General features: G+C 32.7%; 1 protein-coding gene across 12 annotated transcripts in view; it reads right to left on the bottom strand.

The window, feature by feature from the left end:
- LOC145279872 (cytosolic carboxypeptidase 1-like) overlaps positions 1 to 21,518 on the bottom strand; it is a 657,874-nt gene that overhangs the window by 387,019 nt on the left and 249,337 nt on the right. For 11 of the 12 annotated variants that reach the window (XM_080131321.1, XM_080131320.1, XM_080131325.1 and 8 more), the window contains one exon: positions 4,195 to 4,387. The exons of the other annotated variant lie outside the window; for it this stretch is intronic. In XM_080131321.1, the coding sequence (XP_079987447.1) occupies positions 4,195 to 4,387 (193 nt within the window). The remainder of the gene's footprint in view (positions 1 to 4,194; positions 4,388 to 21,518) is intronic. 12 annotated transcript variants of the gene reach the window in all.

Here is a 21,518-nt window from a genome sequence, read left to right as displayed (position 1 = left end):
AAAAACATATCTTACTGTTTTTATTGAGCACTATTAATAATAGTGTTCAATAAAAAGAGTAAGAAATATTTTTATTTAATTTCGAGTAAACAAGTTACATAAGTATGACACTAACAATACTACTGTTTCGGTCAAGTTGCCTTATCAGGTAACCTAAACTTCCGTTTTACATTGTAAGCCGAGAAGGGAAGAGAGAAAAAACACTGGATATGGAGACAACGGGGTAGTAGAAAAAGAAGGGGAAAAAAGAAAACCAGAATCAGTTTTATAGATATATATGATAACATAGTTTAAATTTTATTATTTTTGCAATAATACTCTTATACTTAAACACTTTATCCCAGTAAATCTATATTTATTTTTGTATTATTTTCTAAAATACTATAATATTCATATTTTCAAACCATCATAAATTAATCTTAATATTTATATTTATCTTGATTAGTTTGTTTTCGACTTAATATTTATATTTATCTTGATTAGTTTGGTTTCGATTTTTAATATTTTTTAACTTTTAAGGTTTAATGATTCAATCTTAAATTGATTTATCCACATTTTTTAACTTTTTCGTTTTTACTAGATTAAATTTAGAAAATAAAAATTGATTAAATATTAAGAATTTCAATAATCGATTTTATTCTAATCTTAATGTTTCTTTATAAATGGAAATTGTCTGGTGAATCTGTTGCCTTGACAACGAGCCGTTTAACCTAATTATTTATAACTGAATATTGGTGTCTATTTCTTTCCTTCTTCGACTACCCCACAGATATCCGCCGGTTTTCTTTTCCTCCTTTCTCTAGTTACATGTGTTGTTAGCACATGACCCGTGCCCTTAACTGAAATTTAAAACTTGATGCTTTTGCTGTCTTCATTAAAGAATTATGTTCAGATGTAAACTGGAATTTTATATTACCTGATGAGATCACTTGACTGAAACAGTAGCATTGCTAATGTTGTAATTATGTAACTTGATTACTTGATATTCAATAAACACACACACCCACATTATATATATATATATATATATATATATATATATATATTATATAAGGGGTAGTCACCAACAATGTGTATTTTTTAACATTATTTTATTATTCCGTGTCTTGGTTTTTCATTGAGAATTAGGTTTAGATCATTGTAATAATGTTTTTAAATCATTGGAATCGTTTTTAACGCGTTTCAGACGTTCTGTGAAGCGTCCTCGTCAGAAATTATTTTCAAATGTGTTGGAGATATAAAAATAGCATTTTCGTAGTTCATTTGAAGTGTTTCCAAGGGGCGGAAACGTGTGTCTACTATTCGTTGGAATGTTCAATTTTTATTACTCTTTTATTAGGCTGTAGCGAGGCCACCGACCTCGGCTGTGGTCACTCCTGTGTTGTATTTCTCTCTCTCACTCTCTCTTTCTGCTTGTGTTTTTTCTTTTCCTTTAGGGTAGTGTGTGTGTGTGTTTTCTTTTATTGGTTTGAGAATGTGTGTACTGTTTTATAGTATTATGAGGTTATTTGCTTCCCTAGGAAGGTGACTGTGATCCAAGGTCGTTACTAATGTGTATGTGTGAGGAGGGGAGGGGGAGAACCAGCTCTTCTAAAATAAGGGTAGGGGTACTTTCATTCTATTTTGATATTTATTTTTTGGATTCTTGGATTTTAGTATTGTGATTTTTCGTTTCAGTCTTATTAATCGTTATGGATGATAAAATAACATTGCATAGGAATTGCCTCTTTGGTTTCCTATAGGTTCGATAGTTAGGAGATGTCATAATTTTATTACATATAAAGAAGACATATTATATATATTACTATCATGTCCTGTGTCCTGGTGTGGCCCGGGAAATATAAACGAATGCTATACTAAACAGAATATTAAGTTTTCTTTTGTAATGAATATATGTTTAAAATTAATTTATTTGTGCTTACATGGGAACACGAAAATATAATTTTCGTGTCTTAATTCGGTGTGTTGGCGAAAAAGTTCATTCTTATTTGAGTCTCGTAAATTATTGACATTGTATTTTTTGTATGAATGACCAGTAATGACCTCCATTGCTTGCTATAGAATTGGTGACATCATCATTTTGTTGGTACTTTAGGAAGCTGTTTAACAGCATTGTTTATATACGGATGTAGCAAAAGCGTAAAATATGAATAATGGAAGTAAGGTATAATAATTACAAATAAAAAACAGGAAGCCTATTCTCAAAAGTATGTGTTTAAAACCGAACATGTAGAAGGAATAGAATGTAAGTTATCTAAATCTTTTAAAAATTAATTATTTTCGACAATGTTTATTTTTTATTATGTGTGTTTTTTTAAGAAACTTGAATTAAATATTTAAAATTAGCTACGTTGCATTGTTCTCCCACTTTTAGGAGACTGGAACAGTGTTTAAATCTATTTACTTTTGTTTATCTTGATTTTTTTTCTTTTGCATATCAAAGCCTGATTGCCATTACGACCTAATGGTAAGAAACCAGGGTTTATAATGTTTGAATTCGGCGTTGAAATCGTCTGACCGGCGGTCTGATTACATTACACATTAACGAGTGTAGGAACTTGAAACATATGTACGTGAATATCAAAAAAAAACATTTATTATATTATATATAAGAAAGATTGATAGATAGAATAAAAGACATGTTCATATATTTGAATGTTAAGAATACATTCATATCAGTAAAACTGACTGATAAGTCACATAACCAATATAAAAATGTGTGCTTAGTTGCAGCATAGTTTCTAACGATTATTTCTTTGTTTGATTAGATTAGTATAGATTAAATAATGAAAATGAAATCGCCCCTATAGGAAATATCTCAGTTACTGGCATTTATTTTGACTGCCGATCGCGGAAATCATTATTGACACTTGAATTTAATTGAATTGAATGAAAAAGTTATATTTTACTGCTGTGTTGGGTTACGGTTATCAACAAATAAGCCGATCCACCCACCAAGTTTGACTGGCGATGTGGATTACTTAGGTACACAGTAGAATAAAACAACTGTTATTCTTATAAAATAAAATACGCATCAACTGTGCTTGAAAGCCAAATTACAATGTAATATTAGGAAAACAAACAAATATTTTACTTGTTTGAAATTTATAACATAAGTATACTTCGGGGTTAAACTCCATCCTCAGTATGTTGTTTTCTTTCTTTTTTTTTTTTTCTTTCCTTCTTTCTTGCTATGTTATAAAGTTGGAGAAAGAAATGTCTGTTTATAAAGAGTCGCGCGTTGTATCTCAGCGGTTATATTTTGAAATGTTAGAACAGTGCGTAGGCAACGCGAGAATAACGTCCAGGGTGTGAGTTCAATATAGAAATGTTGATTTAATTTGAATAAAATAAAATACGCATCAAGTGCGCTTGAAAGCTAAATTACAACGTAATATTAGGAAAATAAACAAATATTTTACCTGTTTGAAATTTATAACATAAATATATTTCGGGGCTAAACTCCATCCTAATTATGTTGTTTTCTTTCTTTCTTTTTTTTTCTTTCTTGCCATGTTGTAAAGGTGAAGAAAGTAAAGTCTCACACACTTGATCATATTCTTATGATATGTCAAGTGAATACACGCGTTCAGTATTCTTTTTGTGTGTGTTTTAAGTATGTCGCCATACACCATTTTCACACGGCTTTACATTTTTTTAAAACTGGTTGTGTAGTAGATGACACATAAGGTAATTTTGAGTCATATGATCCCCCTCTTCACATTCGCAAATAGTTTGATCAGTTTTGTAGTCCATCGTGCAATAGCAACTTTAATTTGCATCATTCATAATGTTTACATAGCACTTAGTTGTAATTCACCTATCACTCCACTACAGGATTTATTAGGAAAAGATATCACAACCTTCTCACCAGTAGTTAACTTCCGATGCCCAACTTCCGTTTCTTTTGGCTGATGTCGCAGTTAAATCATTTCTGGTTTGTCTAAGCGCTCCTTCCCCGGTCGTATAAAGGAGTTCATTATCTAATACTACTACGCGTCATCAACACAACACAGCTACTTATGAGACACACCGTTTATATTTGTGTTCGCCAGGAAATATTTTCAATCACGTAATGCTACAACTGCATAAAAAATAAACACGATGAGTTGTTGCTCTTGATTATAATAATATAAATGCATAAATAAATATGCATAAAATATGTATAAAAGAATACATTAGCAAAAGACTTACACCCTTCTCGCTTGTCGGAGATTTCCACTTTCAAAACGGGACTCGAACACCAGAGACGGACAACAATCGCTTGGTGTGGGTACTGGAATGTTTTCCGGTGGCGTTTTCTCGCAATCGTAAACCACCACAGATCGCATCCATCGAATATTATCATTGTAGGGCGTTTCCTGTGTGTCGACAGTCTTTGTTGGTACTAGAGAACGAAAAACATAATGTGCTGTAAATTAAATTATAAGGAACGAATGCTTTATTAAATCTAGTAACTTATAGTAATTAGCAGGTATACCCGAAATTGAATCTTATTAAAGTGATTTTTTTTTTTTTTATAAAATTCAGTTCTTTTTAATTTACTTTCTTTACTTGTCTATAGTATCAGATAGATCATAAAACAAGAATTTTAATAAATAGTCCAAAATCATTGAAATACAAAATTGCTTATCATAATATTACTCAGATAATATAAATTTGTTAGATGCAGACAAAATAACACTTTTGGATTATACTAATAAGCATATGATTGAATATTGTTAACATATTTTAATATTAAGAGGCAACTTATCGTCCCGTTAAAAATGATACTCATAATGTAATATGAATAAAATTCAGAATTTTTTTCTGCAATCGAACTATATCTTGTGCAAAAGACCCTTCACGCGATGTTTAATTTGTTCAGCAAGTTTCAGATATTGATATCTAACAGTCATTGTTGTATAACTACTCAACGATAAAGTTAATGTGACGTGCAAAATTGTAAATAATCATAACCTTAACTCCTCTCTAAGAACTGCCTCGATTTTAGGAATCGTCTGGAGACTTTTGATAAACATTATGTTGGAGATAATCTCACAGATCAGCAGTGTTATGGTTCGGTGAATGTGAAGCCTATTTTGTATCGCACCTCCTACTGATGATCACCAACATTTCCTCGTATATCATTAAACAGCTACAAAACAAAAACTCTTATACATACCAGTGAAACTTGGTGGGCAAATTATTCATCAACTGAAGTTTATTATTTCCAAATATGGTTGGATTATAAATAGTATTGTAAATTTTATTCACGATTCTATAGGTGGCATCAGGGGGGTCATCTTGTATTTCCTTATCTAAACTTGATTTTCTAGGCGTATATTTTGGATAAATAAATTAATCTGGAGAAGATATTTGGTGAATTACATTTCTTATTTAGTTATGTAGAGTTAGGATAATCATTTTCTTAGCAACTCTATTCTTTGAATCGTCGAACGTATCATAGTGCATGAGATAAGCAAGGTGTTAAGGTGTGGAATACTAAACTTTAAATGTATGGTCGTGAAGCGTAAAGTGCATGGAAATTGCAGACACTTTAATATGAATAGAGCCCAGTATCTAATGGAATGGAAAAATACCATATCACCTTAGAATGGATTGTAAGAGATAATGGCTTCACGATATGAGAAAACATTATGTAGTAACATTGAGATGCTGATGTGTAAAACAATATTAAAAACGCAATTATCCAAACAATGCTAGAGTAAATAAAGTTAAAAATGTCATTTGAGGTTGAAATATTAGAATTAGGCCTACGTGTTTGGAATTGCATTATAGATAGGAAGTCTTCAAAGATAAGTAATAAGTACGCTGCTCTAATTCTTCTCTTTTTTAAAATTTTTTTTAATCGCGTGAGAAAATGGGTGAAACAGCTGATCTCTCTCTGTGCTTCTCTCTCTCTCTCTCTCTCTCTCTCTCTCTCTCTCTCTCTCTCTCTTTACGGGATATTATATATGTATATTCCATACACTAAAGGAACATTTTAAAAACGAAAAAAGTGTTTCACACTCAGGTAATTGTGCGCTGTTATCATTGATAGTTTTTACAAGTTCTGTTATTAAAAAGAAGGAGACAACAGCAAGAAAGAAGTTTTGCTACATGTCATCTATCTACATCTACATATCGGCTCGAGTTTACTATATGATGAGCCGCCGTCCAGGTAGATTTCAGGTAGATTGAGAGCTAGCATAGGGTTTTAGATCATTTTTATTTACTACGAACAAAAATATGCTCCATTTCAGCCATATATTTTTGCTAGTCTAAGAGGATAATATCATGATAAACACATACACTGAACACCCAACAGAGGGGTAATGAATAGAGAGGACGGTATTATAGCGAACATATACCACAATATCATCTCCAACATAAAGAATACTTGGAAAAATTACCCTATAAATGGGTAAGTTAATGGCTATGAGTATTGTATACTGGTAACAGAAAATATAATACTTTCTTATTGAACGAAAGTTTGTTTAGAACAGAACTGTTTGAATTAAATTCGAATATTTTATGACCTCCAGGTCAGACAGCTTGTTCAGTGAAATTATCGTCATTGTTAAATTGAATTCTGCCGAGAACATAAATTTTGTGAAATCAGGTGGTTTTAGACAGTCCGTTAGTGAGAACTGTTCTCGTTGTCTGACAAAGAATCGTCGAAAATAAAATAAAAATGTAGTCAAAAGAACAAATATAAAGAAATATAAAGAAATATCGGGAAAGACTGCTATTATCGAGAGAAAAAGTATGTGATGGTTTATTGAAAGAAAGGTAACAAATACCGGACAAAGTAAGCTTGCTATTACCAAGGAGCGGAAAGCAGAATTCCCATCTCTTTGAATCTTAATGAAAGTGAGAAAAAGTACAGGAGAGAGGAGTAAGGTTCGCATCTTCCCTGAAAACCCTTTGGTAATCGGGAAAGTGTAGTGAAAACAGCTGAATAAGAACTTGAGAAAAGAATTCAGTGCAGAGTGAATTGAGATATTTTTTTCAGGCTGTCTACCGCTCTCTGGCCTTTAATTCAGCTTTCATAATTAATTGAAATTCCTGAGTAACATTTTGAAAAAAAAATATGTTCTCTTTCAAAAGAACTATCGGTATAATAATGCACACCATCTTATGTTTTACTTAAAATTCATTTAAAATTTATTTGAAATAATATACGTATTTCGAAATTAGCCGTGACTATTGATTTCACGCTGGGGGAGATTCATCAGCAGACAAATGACTTCCGGTTCCATATAACCGTTTGACACAGAATTGTTGCGATCACAACAATTCACAATTTCACGACTAAAAAGTCTCTATTTTTCCATTCTTTCTTTAAAATAGTTTCGTTTTTTAATATTTTTTCTTTAATGATACATTTTACGTTTTGTGTTATTTTTGATTAATAATTACTGTAACCCGATGAGAAGCGATTGTGTAAAAATAAACGTAAAAACAGTAGTTTTCCGTAGTTTTACTCTATTAAATATGACCTTAGATCAGCAGAAAATTCCATTAAATACAATGATTATGTTGCAAGATAGCACGTAATGGAAGAGAGTACCTAGTATAGAAGCGAGATAGAATCCATCTGTTTGGTTGACGAACTCAAAGTGACCAGAAACCTGATTCGTTCGATCACAGGTTGATATAAGGGTAAAGCCTTATGTAATAAAGAATTAACTTATTTATTGAGTAGTGCAATAGATTACTATTATTATTCTAGTGATTGCGTTGTCTAGCAATAGCATAGATATTGCGTTGTCTAGCAATAGCACAGATATTGCGTTGTCTAGCAATAGCATAGATATTGCGTTGTCTAGCAATAGCATAGATATTGCGTTGTCTAGCAATAGCACAGATATTGCGTTGTCTAGCAATAGCACAGATATTGCGTTGTCTAGCAATAGCATAGATATTGCGTTGTCTAGCAATAGCATAGATATTGCGTTGTCTAGCAATAGCATAGATATTGCGTTGTCTAGCAATAGCACAGATATTGCGTTGCGTTAGAATCTGTGATTTGGTAACGTTACCGTAAATTAAAGAGTTACCAGTAAATATCAACTTATGCATCTTATAAAACTTGGCATCCAATGAATGTAAGTGAATTGGAAGAACTTTCAATAAGAAGGTTTTCTCTCTTTCTCTTCCTTAAATTTGACTCTTGATAAACACGATATTGAACGGGATTAAAGAAAAAATGTTAAAATTGGTTGGAAATCAAATCATTTTTTAAACACGAACCAATGGATGACAAAAACGTGTGATATTCGTTCTTATTATTGTAAGAGAGAGAAATATATTTTTTTATTACATCTTCATCCCAAACAAGGCACATTGCCACTTTGATGTAGGGGGCTACTATTAGGGACATAAGCATCAGGGTTTCTATGTAGGGAGTTTGGCAGAAAGATGCCGGTTAAAGTTACACTTGAACTTCTGCATATCAGTACAGTTAGGGAAGCAGGGACCCGGAAGGGAATTCCAAAGTCTAGCAGTTCTGGGGAAGAAGCTACTGGAGTAGAAGGCTCTCTTACATCTAGGGATCTCTACTGTGAAGGGGTGGGATTTAGCTGCTTGTTCGGTTCGTCGGGGGTATTTACGTCGAAGGGGTACAAGTGCTTGCAGTTCGTCAGAGCATTCACCGTTAAAGTACTTGTAGAACAGGCAGAGGGATGCAACATTTCGTCGATGTGACAGAGATTGAAGCTTAGATGAAAATTTAGGACCTATCAGATTGGTGACTCTCTTTTGAACTTTGTCTAGAAGCGATAGACTAGTGGCAGATGCACCAGCCCAAATATGACAACAATACTCCATACATGGACAAATGGTGGCCTTATAGAGGTATAGGATACTTTCGGGCGTTAGTAGCTTTCTAGTACGGTACAGAAAACCTACCTTCGTCGCAGCGGTTCTGACAATAGTCTAAATGTAATTGTTCCAACTCATGTTTCCCATGAACGTTAGGCCGAGTAGCCTAAAAGATGTACTTTTAGATAAAGATTGATTGGCCATTGCTATTGGTGGTAGAGAACGGTTTTTTTTTTGTAATTATTTAAGAAAACAAGTTTAGTCTTGCCAGCATTGAATGTGACCATCCATTTTTGTCCTCATTCCACTACAGATCGGGGATCATCTTCTAGTGTTCCTGCCATTTCTTTTGATATGTGTTCATTTGTCTTCCTGTCGTGTCTGTTATAGGGTGTGGTGTCATCAGAATATATACCCATTTCACAGACAATTTTGTCAGGTAGGTCATTTATGAATATTAAGAATAATAGAGGTCCAAGGACAGAGCCTTGGGGCACTCCCGCATTTATATCATTGTTTAGATGTACGACCGTCGAGGAAAACCTGGAGTTTCCTCTTATCTAAGAAGGATTTAATTATGTCATGTATTCTTCCAGTGATATCGTATGATCTGATTTTCCTAAGAAGACATTCATGCCATACCTTGTCAAAAGCCTTAGATATATCTAGAGCTACCGCTCTACCCTCCCCCGCTTTTTTACAGTTAAGACGTTTGCTGTTGGACGGGCTTGCCTAAATCCATATTGTTGGTCAGTCAGAAGTTTAGTATCTGTAAGTTGATGAACTAAAGCTTGGTTAATTATGGTCTCAAAAATGTTGGCGAAGAAAGGAAGGAGGCTCATGGGGCGATAATTTACTAGGTCGGTTCTTTCGCCAGAATTCTTGAAAACTGGTACTACAGAAGCAGTTTTCCAGCACGCAGGAAAGCAAGATTCATTAAGGCATTTGTTGTAAAGTTTGGAGAGAACTTGAGCTACTTCAGCGGAGCACTTTTTTAATAGTACAGCCGGGATGAGATCAGGTCCACATACTTTTGCAGTGTCAAGCTTTCTAATGATAGCATGCACCTGAGCAGGGGTGATTTTCAGGTCGTCTAGAGTGGCGTCTGTCCGCAAAGGAAAGTCAGGGAGGGGGTGGTTGGCAGGGTCCAGTGTGGAGTTGGAGGCAAACCGGCTGGCAAGCATGTTAGACTTCTCAGTTGCAGAGCAAACAACCTCATGATTGTTGGATAGAGGGGGAATTGTTGATTACCCATTATTTACTACACTGTTGTAGATTTTCCAGAAGTCGCGGGTTCCTAATTTCTGTGATTCGATGCGTTTTTTGGTGGTTTCAGTAAATTCTCTCTTAGCTGTCGCTATTTCTTTCTTACAGTTATTTCTGGCTTCTATATACTTCTGTCTGTTTGGGTTGGACTTATGTCGGTTAGATCTGTGGTACGCGTGCTGCCTTTGCGCGATGGCAGCTGCACAAGTAGAAGTAAACCATTGGGGAGAGTGGGGCTTGCTATAATCTTCCGCGTGGGAACATGTGCTTCGATTGCCATTTTGAACCATTCATTGGTCTCATTTGCGCACTGTTCAGCAGGAAGTGAAAAGATATTTTGCCATGGGGCGTCTCTGATGAGCTCCCTGATGGCTTCCCAGTCAGCCTTTTTATAATATCTCGTTATTTTGAGCAATAGCCCTTCAGTTTTGTCTCTAGAGTTTAGGGCGATTGCAATATTACTTTATTTATAAGCCTATAATATTATATATATATATATATATATATATATATACACTCGTCCTAGGACAGGTAAACGTAATCTCTCGAACAGAACAGTTTTACGCTGTCCTGACGTCCCCTACAAAAATTAAAACTATGTTACTAAACCGTATGCATAGAATCCGCATTCCAATCTTGATAAAAATTTATATGATTTTAATTATAGAAAATATCTAAAAAAAAAGATTTAAGAGATCTTAAGAAATATAAATTCAAGGAATCTTGCTTGGCTAATGACTATGGATCAGATTCAATGCATATCTATTCAATTTTTTTTAAATGGGAGGTTGCACCCATATTATGGTTTATTAAAATCCTCTAAAAACTGACAGAATTTATTAAGTGATATCTTATAGTTATTAGAATTTCACACAAAAAAACTGAATCTCTGTTTACTCTATGAAGATTAATTAAATATACAAATATATAAACATACACACATACCTAACATGGTAGTGATAAAAATGTGTCTTTAAAAATGTCAAGTTTATGGCTCAAAAGTTGATCAGGCTCGAGTCGCTTAACGATGATGCGTATTCCAGCGTGATTAAGCCGTACATACATGGTGACGACGATAGATAATATTTTGTCAAAAATAAAAAAATAAAAAAATACTATTTTAACGTTGTGCTATTTTCATTTGTTTGATAGTTATATTAGCATTTTTGTTCGAAATAGACTTAGACGCTCACAAAGGAGACCACGAAAATGGTGTCAACATTCTTAGTGAAGATGCTATGACAGATCTATTAAACAAATGATAAAAAAATTACAATTTACAGAAAGAAAATCTTAGTTTATATCTGTATATGAAGTTTGGAATAAAAAGAAAATTGCCAGTTGCTTCTACTAACACCTCGCGTTGACTAAAACATCTGCGTCATTATTTTTAAAGTTAAAAAAATGAGAAAAACGGACAAGTTAGAGCGAGTTATACAAAAGCCGTCGACGTCATTTGATGAAACTAGGATTCAACAAGTGCAATGATTGTATTCAGTAATAGCAGCGCCTCCTAAAGTCCATCGGGGTAAGGACGATGACAATGTAGTAATGTCAGAATTATGCCGCCTGGATTTCGGCTCCTGATAGTCACCTACAGTGCCCGTGCCTGACAAAAGCCTGGCACAAGTAATAGGTTAAAATTCAAGCGGTGTCAACATCAAATTCGTCGTCTAATTGTCTCTGCCTCTATGGCCAACTAGGACGTATCAGGTGTGGAACCGTAAATCCACAGAATGAAGATGACTACGTTGCGCCTGCGCATGTGCAGCCGCTATTCCTTTGCGTATTTTAGCTAATTTTTTCCCAACTTCGTGTACAACCGCTGGGTTTTGCTACCCTGTGTGACGAGGATAAACCTGCAATTTTGCGGTTCTAACGAATTGCACTCGTATGCAGACGAGAAAATCCTCGAGCCCAGAAGTTCGATTCGCACAACAATAACAATTAGCAATAACGGAAGCGGAACTTGAACTGTGTTGTTTATGTTTACTAGGTTCAAACAAAAGTTTCTAATAACACGCCCAACGGTTCCAATTTACTTGCATTTTGATGAGGGCAGAATGAAAAAGAAGGTCAGTTTTTATTTTATAGTGCACTATGGATAAGGACAAAAAAATTAAGATATTCTGCATCTATAACGACTATTTCTTCACTGACAGAGGAGAGAAAATTGAAGTATAGTATTAGAACAGATACTGCAGTTTTATCTTAGTAAAAAGGATAAAAATGAGAGCGTATCTTGACGTCCGTCGACCAATCATGCAATCTAAGAATTTTTAACTGCACCCGTTATAATAACGGGTCAGTTAAAAATTCCCATGTCTATGATAAATTTCTCTCACTTCGCGTCCCATGGACTAGTTTAATTTACTAAAAATCGAACTCACAAATTTAAGGTAACATTCGTTAAACAGAAAACGGGAAATACGACGTTGTCCGGCATTTTCTTGTTCTTTTTCACCATGTTAAGAACACCAAATTAATTTCTTTTTGGTCAACGCTTCTTTGATAGGCCGAGGACTATAATGGATCGGAATCAATAAACATGACAAGAATAAAGATAGCGATAATAGTACAAAATATGTAAATAACAGCAACATCTCATTTCAGAAATGTGATGAAATATTTCTGAATGACGTACAATACGCTATGTAATATATTCAATGTCGGATAAGTTTACTAATTTTGAATAATTATTATTTTGCGTTTTAGCTGTTTTTGTTTTTTTTATAATTGTCAGGTTGGTTTAAAAGTGTTGTAACTGATAAACGTGGGAATGGAAAAAAGAATACAACAACAAACGAAAATGTTTATTTAAAGTGCATTTCGTGATAGGATGGTTGGTCGACAATATATAAATATGAATATCTAATATTGCCATATTTTCCTTTATTGAACTGAATATTGGGGTAGATGAAGAGCACGAGTTAGGAAATACCATGGCAATGGTTCGATCCTCGTAAACAATCAAATGTTTTGGAAGTATATAGCTCTCATGATTTCTGCATTACAAACACGTTTTAGCTCAACCACAAGATAAAATCAACTCGAGTTAATATGGAGGCAGCCGTCAATAATCTCCATTGCCACGAGAAGTTACCATAGTGCTGAGTGTGACACTGATTATTTTTGTGTGACATTTTATGACCATGCTCACTTGACTTCCTGAAAAGTTATTCTCGTTTCAATAACACCCACACTTCCTACTAAGGTCGAAGAGGATGTATCATTTGACTAAGATATCAGTATTATGTGGTAGGACAACATACGATTATTAATAACTGCTTCATCATGTCTTTATTTGGGGGAAAAAAAGACACAGTAACTTCGTTCACCAGGCGACAGGACAGAGACTGTTAGTAAATGATATCTACAATGTTTTTACGTAATCATTCATTTGACTGTATTTGCATTACATTTAAATAGAAGTTGACGACAAAGCTGAACTCGAGAATGGAGGTTCATATAGTCATTCGCAGACAAATCTTTTCGCTGTATCACAGCTCCTCAGTGTGACTAAACTAATTATATCCGACGCCATAGATCGAACCTATAACCATTTAAGTGTGTGTGTGTGTGTGTGTGTGTGTGTGTGTGTGCGTGCGTGCGTGCGTGCGTGCGTGCGTGCGTGCGTGCGTGTGTGTGTGTGTGTGTGTGTGTGTGTGTGTGTGTGTGTGTGTGTATTTTTCTATCACGTCTCTCAAAAGTTAGCAAGTAAAAGTAAAATTTTCTAGCTCCGGGCGAAGACATTTCATGTGGTAAGAGGAAACAATAAAAAAAAAACAAATAGACCATACAACCATACCAAACTTAACCATCGCCTGAAATAAATTCGTAAAGAAATCCTTCACTCTATAATAACATATCAATGGTCGTTGAGTTTTTGTTTTCTTCAGGCCATCAGAAATGATAACACATATGTGAAAAATACTAACGTAATTCTATGATTTTTATATAAATATTTGAGTGATATTTGTAAATAAATAACAAGTGCGAACACTAGCGGAGTATAATTAACTTTCCTTCGTTTTTTTTGCTGGAGAGTTTACACTTATACATGTATACTTTGTATCTACGCCAGCATTGTAATCTAGAGACGGATACAAACAAATGTGTAATACACACCGTTGGTTTGCTGATCGAAATGAAGGAAATGATGACTCATTGGTTTAGAAATAAGAACAATCATGAAAGTTGCTGTATCAGAGACAATGACATGAACCGACATGTACTAGTTTATGTTACCTGGTCAATTTAGGTGTGAATTTAAATCGACACTTCCTTTCCAATGACGAGCGTTTTTTTATTTTTTTAAATCTATTTATATTTTTTGCTAATGTTTTTACTCCACGAATATTGATCAAAATATCTTTCATATCCTTTTTCATCCCGATCTCTCAACAGGTGCGCGCTTCCTTGTCTGTAGTGTTTAAAATAATAAATACAATATTTAATCGATAAGTCACAATTGTTTGTTTGTGCATTAAAGGTCAAATGAAAATCACTCGTTTTTACTTGCAAATTAAAACCGGTAACCTTCATATCAAAAAAAAAAAAACGAAAGCATCCTTTCCACATTTCCATGATTTATTCGATAAATGTAAATTAAATTTTAATATTTATTTAATTTTCTTATCTTTAATTTTTTTCCTAATCTCGGGAATTCAAGGGATATGCATCCTGAACATTTCTTTTGTACACTTTTGAGTATTTGCGTTCTGTCATTGAAATTAAATTTATTCTTCGTTTGCCGGTAATTTCCGTTTTCTATAAATCACGAGAACTTGTGGCTCCTTTTTGCAGCGTGATAAGAATACTTTTTTTTTTCTTATGTCTTATACAAGACAATTTATTTCACCAATTGTGCTGTGTTTTTCTTACTATTTTGAAGATATAAAGTTTTTTCGCTAGTTTATTTCTGCGTGGTGTCGAAAATGATAAATTAAAACTAAGAAAATCTAAAAAAAATATATATATATATATCAGTTTTTCTAATGAATGTAAATGATTTCATTTGATGGTAAAATGTCTACGAAGACAATGCCATGAGAAATATAAATTAAACAGTTTGGATCATAATTACAACTAATAGAACCCGTGGAAATTCCACGGTAGTTGGAAACATCATCACATAAGCAAACAATAAAATGTCCTTCAATAGAATGATCAGTGTAATATTAGTTCTGATCAGACCGTAAATTAAAAAATTGAATATTTTTCTAGCCAAATATGGAGATTTGATAGAAACATGTTATATGTCAACTTTTGCACTTTTTTCATAGTGGAAGGAAACTGGACTGAATCAGTAAGAAGTGCGATTGGTGGAATTTGGTTAAAGAAAAAAAGTGTAGGATGTTGGCAAATGATATGGCAACACTTGAAAATATATAGATTTCATAAGAAATATTCTTAATTCATTATGAATGCCTGAATTTGTTAGATGAAATAAGGTGATTTTTAGATCGTAAATTACGTAACCCTTTCCGGGACTGACTCCTCATAGCCCCCTATTTTAAAAATATGTATGAAATAAAATCGTGTTTAGATCGTAACCTGGTTGAGTTTACGTGGTTTTCATTTTAATCACTTTCATGTAAGTCACAGGTAAGATTTTCTTTTTTTCTTCTTCTTATGAGCACTATACTGTACAAGTACCTTATTTGTTGCGTCGATTACTGTGCACGTATCTTATTTCTTATTTAAAAATGAAACTCTTAACTTATATTAGGTAATTTTCTGTTGTGTTAACTTTTCCGTACGTTACAACTAAGAGTTATTTTTATGCAGAGGCATCTTATTTATTATTTATTACTCGATAATTTGGCGTGAGTTTCGATCTTAATGACTTTTATGTACGTCATAGGTAAGATTTTATTTTCGTTCGGCTAAGAGTTTGTTTTTTTCATGTAGATATGGATATTACATGTTAACCATTACTAAAAAATAATGCTTGGGAGACTTGCAGTGTGAGAACAAAACGAACACTGTACCCACCACCCTCGGCTAAAAATGGAGTAGATTATTTCTGAGAGATTACCTTGTGACCACAAAACAAATACTACTCCCTCTACGCCTGCCTAAAAAAAGAAGTGGAGGCGGTGGTGGTGACAGTGGTAGTGGTACCAGTAGTGGCGGTGTACATGGTTTTAATGGTGACAGCAGTGGTAGTGATAATGGCAGTGGTAGCAGTGATGGTCGTGGTCGTACTTGTTGTAGTGGCGGTTGTGGTGCTGGAGGTGGCAGCGGTAGTGGCAGCGAGGTGGTGATGGTGACAGCGGTGGTAACGGGGGAGTGATGGTAGTATTTGAGTGGTGCAGCAGTGGTGTTGGTAGCGGTTTATGGTGTTGGTGATATTCACCGAACACACACTGGTTGGCAATATCTAACTAATGGGGGCTGCAGCGGTGGTCCTGTTGGTGGTAGTGGCGGTGGTGGTGATGGGAATTTTTATAATTAATCAGAAGTGACTTTTCCAGGTCATTTTTTAATTTTAAAACTTTATAAAGTAGTTGTAAAACAAAACATTTTTTTCTTAAAATTAATCAGAAGTGACCTTTCCAGGGCATTTTTATAATGTTAAAATATTTTAACATTATATATAATACTTGAAAAAAACGAAACATTTTTTCTAACAATTAATCAAAAGTGAGTTTTCCAGGGAATATTTGAAAGGACTTTTTCAGAGGATTTTTATTATGTTAAAACTTTGTTACCTTAAACATAGTATTTGAAAAACAAAATATTTTCCTGATGATTAATCAGAAGTGATATTTCTATGCCATTTTTCTAATCAATCAGAAGGGACTCTCACGGGACATATTTGTAATTAAGTAGAAGTGAGTTTTCCTATGTATTTTTGAAATTAATCAAAAGTTACTTTTCCACGGCATTTTTGTAATGTTAAAACTTTGTAATATTAAATATAGTATTTGAACTACAAAAAATTTTCTCACAATAAGAAGTGATTTTCAAGGGTATTTTTATTATTAATCAGAAGTGACTTTCCCAGCGCATTTTTATAATGCTAAAACGTTGTTATATTAAATAAAGTACTTTCAAAACAAAATATTTTCTCACAATCAATCAGAAGTGACTTTTCCAGAGCAGTTTTGTAATGTTCAAACTCTGTTACATTAAATAATGTCGTTGAAAACAAATCATTTTTATTACGTTTTCCTAACCAGTGACATATTTTGATTTTGTTTGTTTTATTAGTCATTTTGGTATATTCCACTTTCTTTTTAATGGTCGAAACGAATTAGCGTATTAATATATAGAATATAGATATTATATGATTACAAATAAAAAAATTAATCTAGATTTGAATTTTTAATGCAATACAGAAAATACTCAATAATAATATGACATTTCAAAGCAATATAACTTTTTTTAAATATTTATTTTTTATAATAAAAACAATATAATCAAATTCACTTAAGTAAATATGAAAGGGAAAAGTAGGAAAAAATGTGCATATATGTACTAATCTGGTAAGATTGGATGCCGCATATGTAAAAATATGAAAAGCACATGAATGTTAGCTAAGCAAAACAAAAAAGTTTTGCATTAAAAAGTATAAATATGGCTGACGTGTGAGAAAGTGAGATATTGAATGATTTGTACTAAATATGGTTGTATTTTAGAAAAGATCTTGAATTTTATGAACAATTCCATTGACAATATTTTGGGAAATTGACTTTGTACTTTAAATGTTCGATATCTACGATTTTTTGATTTCTAAACAGAAGGAAACAAATAAGAAATATTAACGTTTGGTTAGAAAAGGATGTCTTTTAAACGATGTTTATAATTTATAGTGCAATTTTGGTTCGCATTATTTTTAAATAACCGACACAAAAAGGTTTGAAAATGTATCAAAATGTATTTTCATTAACTATTAACTTACTTTCATTTTAATTTCAAAATAGTGTAGTTTATTTATGTTTTCAAAATTCGAAAGTTTGTAAACTTTAAAAGGTAACATTTTTAATAATGAATAAATCACTTATCATGGCTAAATGTCATTCGAGGATATGAGTTGGTGATGTATATGGATTGTCTGTTTAAGGATGAAGGATATTATGAGAGTATTACGGCTAAGAAATGGAATGAAAAAACCTGATGAGTTATGGAGAGGGTTTACGACAACTAGTTGTAATTTAAAGCGATTATGCTGTAGTTGGCAGGAAAGTATTTTCGCGATAAATTGTAAAATATTTACTTTTTAAAATCGAAAGTGCACCGCTATCCATTAATACATGCGCTACATGACAATTGGGCGAGTTTCGATTTATGCTCCGATTTTAGATTTTATGATGTGTGTAGTTTATGAGACTGTTTATGGACATTGCTTATTTACGGATAGATCAAAAGCGTTCAATATGGATAATGATAGTAACGTTTAACAATTAGAAACAATAGAAAACCTTTACTCAAAATTCTATGGCTAAAACTAAACATTTTGGAATAATGGAATTTAGATTATTTTAATGTCTTAAAAAGTAATTATTTTCTATAATGTATTTTGTTACAATTCTACAGACTATAGTATATATTAATGAGAATTTTGTGTCAAAACATAATATTGATTTTATTTGATTTATACAAATTCATGATAAACATAAAAAAATTAAATATGACGTCAGAATATACAGAGTGTATAATCTTTATATTTCGAATAATTGTAATGTATTCTGTTCAGATCTCATAAATAAAATATGTTAATATGGACAAAATATATTTCCCATCAAATTGTTAGAAAACTGCATGTTGCATATAAATCAATCTAAAATGGAGTGCGTGTAAAGTTTAAGGAAAACCTGATTATTAGTTGATTCTTGGTAGATTTATGAAACACATATATGTCTGCGCATGAAAAGTGGCCACTACATAGAAATATTGTTTTTCGGTGTTGATAATGTAAACACAATTTTAGTGTCGCATTTGTTTTGTTTTTTTAATTATTAACAGTTTATTTCGAGTTTCTTTGTGATCTAGTGATAGCCGGGGAATGGAGTAATTGGAAAAGGAATATTTTGGCAAAGGAGAAAAAATGCGTAATTATGCAATAAACATGGATTGAAAATAGATTTAAGGATCGTACTTGTGGGGATACAGTTTTAATTTGTAGTCCCCCCCTCCAAAAATGTACTGTAGTTTTAAAGAAATGAAATCGATTTTTTAAAGATTTTGTTTATCTTTTATTATAATAATAATAATAATAATAATAATAATAATAATTATAATAAAAATACTATCACAAGATTTAATCCATTATAATCAGCTAAGTCAGTATTTTTTAGTTTAACAAAATATAAAAGAGAGAGAGAGAGAGATAGAGAGAGAGAGAGAGAGTCCGATGTTCCTAGATTCAAGATAAAGAAAAAAGATGGAGGATGGACGTTGTGTAACTATTGTATACGTTCATCTAATAAATCAATAAGCAGAAGAGTTCGTCTAAACTTAATGTAACTTGAAAATCGCAATAAAAAATAGCACAGTTCGTATTCTGCATGCAGGTCAAAAAAAGAAAAGAACACAAATAAATTCAATGGTCTATAATTAAATGTGAAAACTTGTTTGTATGCATAATTGTGAAGAAAAAAAATTCTTGTTAAATTTCAGGATGAAAGTAAATAAATATTACGATATAACGAACATGCATTGTGTTCTTGTTATTTGAAAACGAAGCCGTCCATACAATTGCGAGTCGTTCTTTTTTAACGATATCTTATTCCGAGAAGTAATTACGTGCAAGCATTGTGGACTGATAGTTCGTTCTATTCTGTTGTTCCATCAAACTAGTAAAAATAAGGGAGAGTTTGTTAATTGAAGCTGCAAGCGTATTATCGTACGTATTAAGCAGCAATGTGTTCAAAGGCAAATAATAAATTCACTGCATGCGGAAATGTTAGCCTATAGTAAGCGGTGACTTGGAGTTACAGAAGAGGGGTGAATTGTATCAGAATGACAGCATTAGTTATTCTTTCAGCGGGATTACGTGTTTGAGAGAGTATTCCACTGGGTAAGAAAAAAGACTTATTAAACAGGGACAAAATGTATGCATTGAGGGATTAGAAACACGCTTTTGTATTAAGTGAAAGTGGTAAGCGTATAAATTGTGCATTGGAAATATTTACTTATTATCTTATAATGTCGAAAGTTACGAGAAAAATCGTTTTGTTAATATAGAGATAACAGAATGAATGTGATGTAGAACACAACAGAATTAGGAATACAAGGTTTCGTTTGGAAATTCAGTGAAATGTAAGAATTCATGATTATATATATATATATATATATATATATATATATATATATATATATATATATATAGCCCTTTTAATAAATTAAAGTTGATCCCTATTTACGGAATCAAGAAGAAGCTATCACTTAGAACAAAATGCAATAATCTGACTTCTTGTTGTTGAATACTGTCTGACTGTTTATGTTCTCTTACTTGACATTTATAGGCACTTAATTATTTTAATTCCTAGGCTAATTGCTGATAAACTAGAGGTAAAATGCTAGCCTACCGAGTCAGGGTACACTTTGTGCCTGGCTTCGAATCTCAAGTGGACGTAGTTGTCACTTCTTACACTGATGTCTGAATAAGCATAAAAAACTAGTGTCTCTAGGTATATATATATATATATATATATATATATATATATATATATATATATATATAATTGTAAATAATTATTAATATTATTGTTATCATTATATTAAAATATGAAAATAAGTACTGTACATTAATATTTCGTAAAAATTAAGATACTTCCAAAACTCTCACCAACTGCAAGTTTGAAATATATTCATATACTCTCTTGGAGAAACCTATCAAAACTTTTTTTAATTATTTCAATTTTTATTCTTGTTAAGGGTCACATAACCATATATCCATATACGAGGTGCCTTTAATAATCTTTAAAAATGTTTTTTATTAGAAATAAAAAATTTAATAAACTCTTACAAAATTCAGTATCTTATTGCTATACATCTTATGAGATGACTGATCAATTTTATGACTTCAGGTTCAAATGAACAGCTACAGCAGGAATTGGAATGCACCCTACTAAAGCCTGATTGCCACAGTTAGTGAATTTCAAAAATGCAAACTTGACGTGAGGACACTTTAGAAGAACGATATGCAATAAAATGTTTTAAACTTGAAAAAATGACACAGAAACGTATGCAATGCGTCAGACTGCTTTTGAACCATCTTTCATGAATCGAGCATTAGTTTTTGAGTGACGTAAGACATTCGCGGAATGCAGAGAGTCTGTCAAGGATAATAAGATGTGTGGGATGAGTAAGGAAGTGAGAATACCAGACTTAATTGGAAAAAAAAAGAATTTCATGGATAGGGACCATCGCATGTCTATAGATACAATAAATCCACAGTTTGATATCAGTGTAGGAACTGTACACACAATTAT

This window comes from Euprymna scolopes, chromosome 7, assembly GCF_053919585.1.
Source record: "Euprymna scolopes isolate OS-2025 chromosome 7, ASM5391958v1, whole genome shotgun sequence".
Taxonomy (NCBI): domain Eukaryota; kingdom Metazoa; phylum Mollusca; class Cephalopoda; order Sepiida; family Sepiolidae; genus Euprymna; species Euprymna scolopes.
This window is presented reverse-complemented; position numbering and strand designations above follow the sequence as displayed.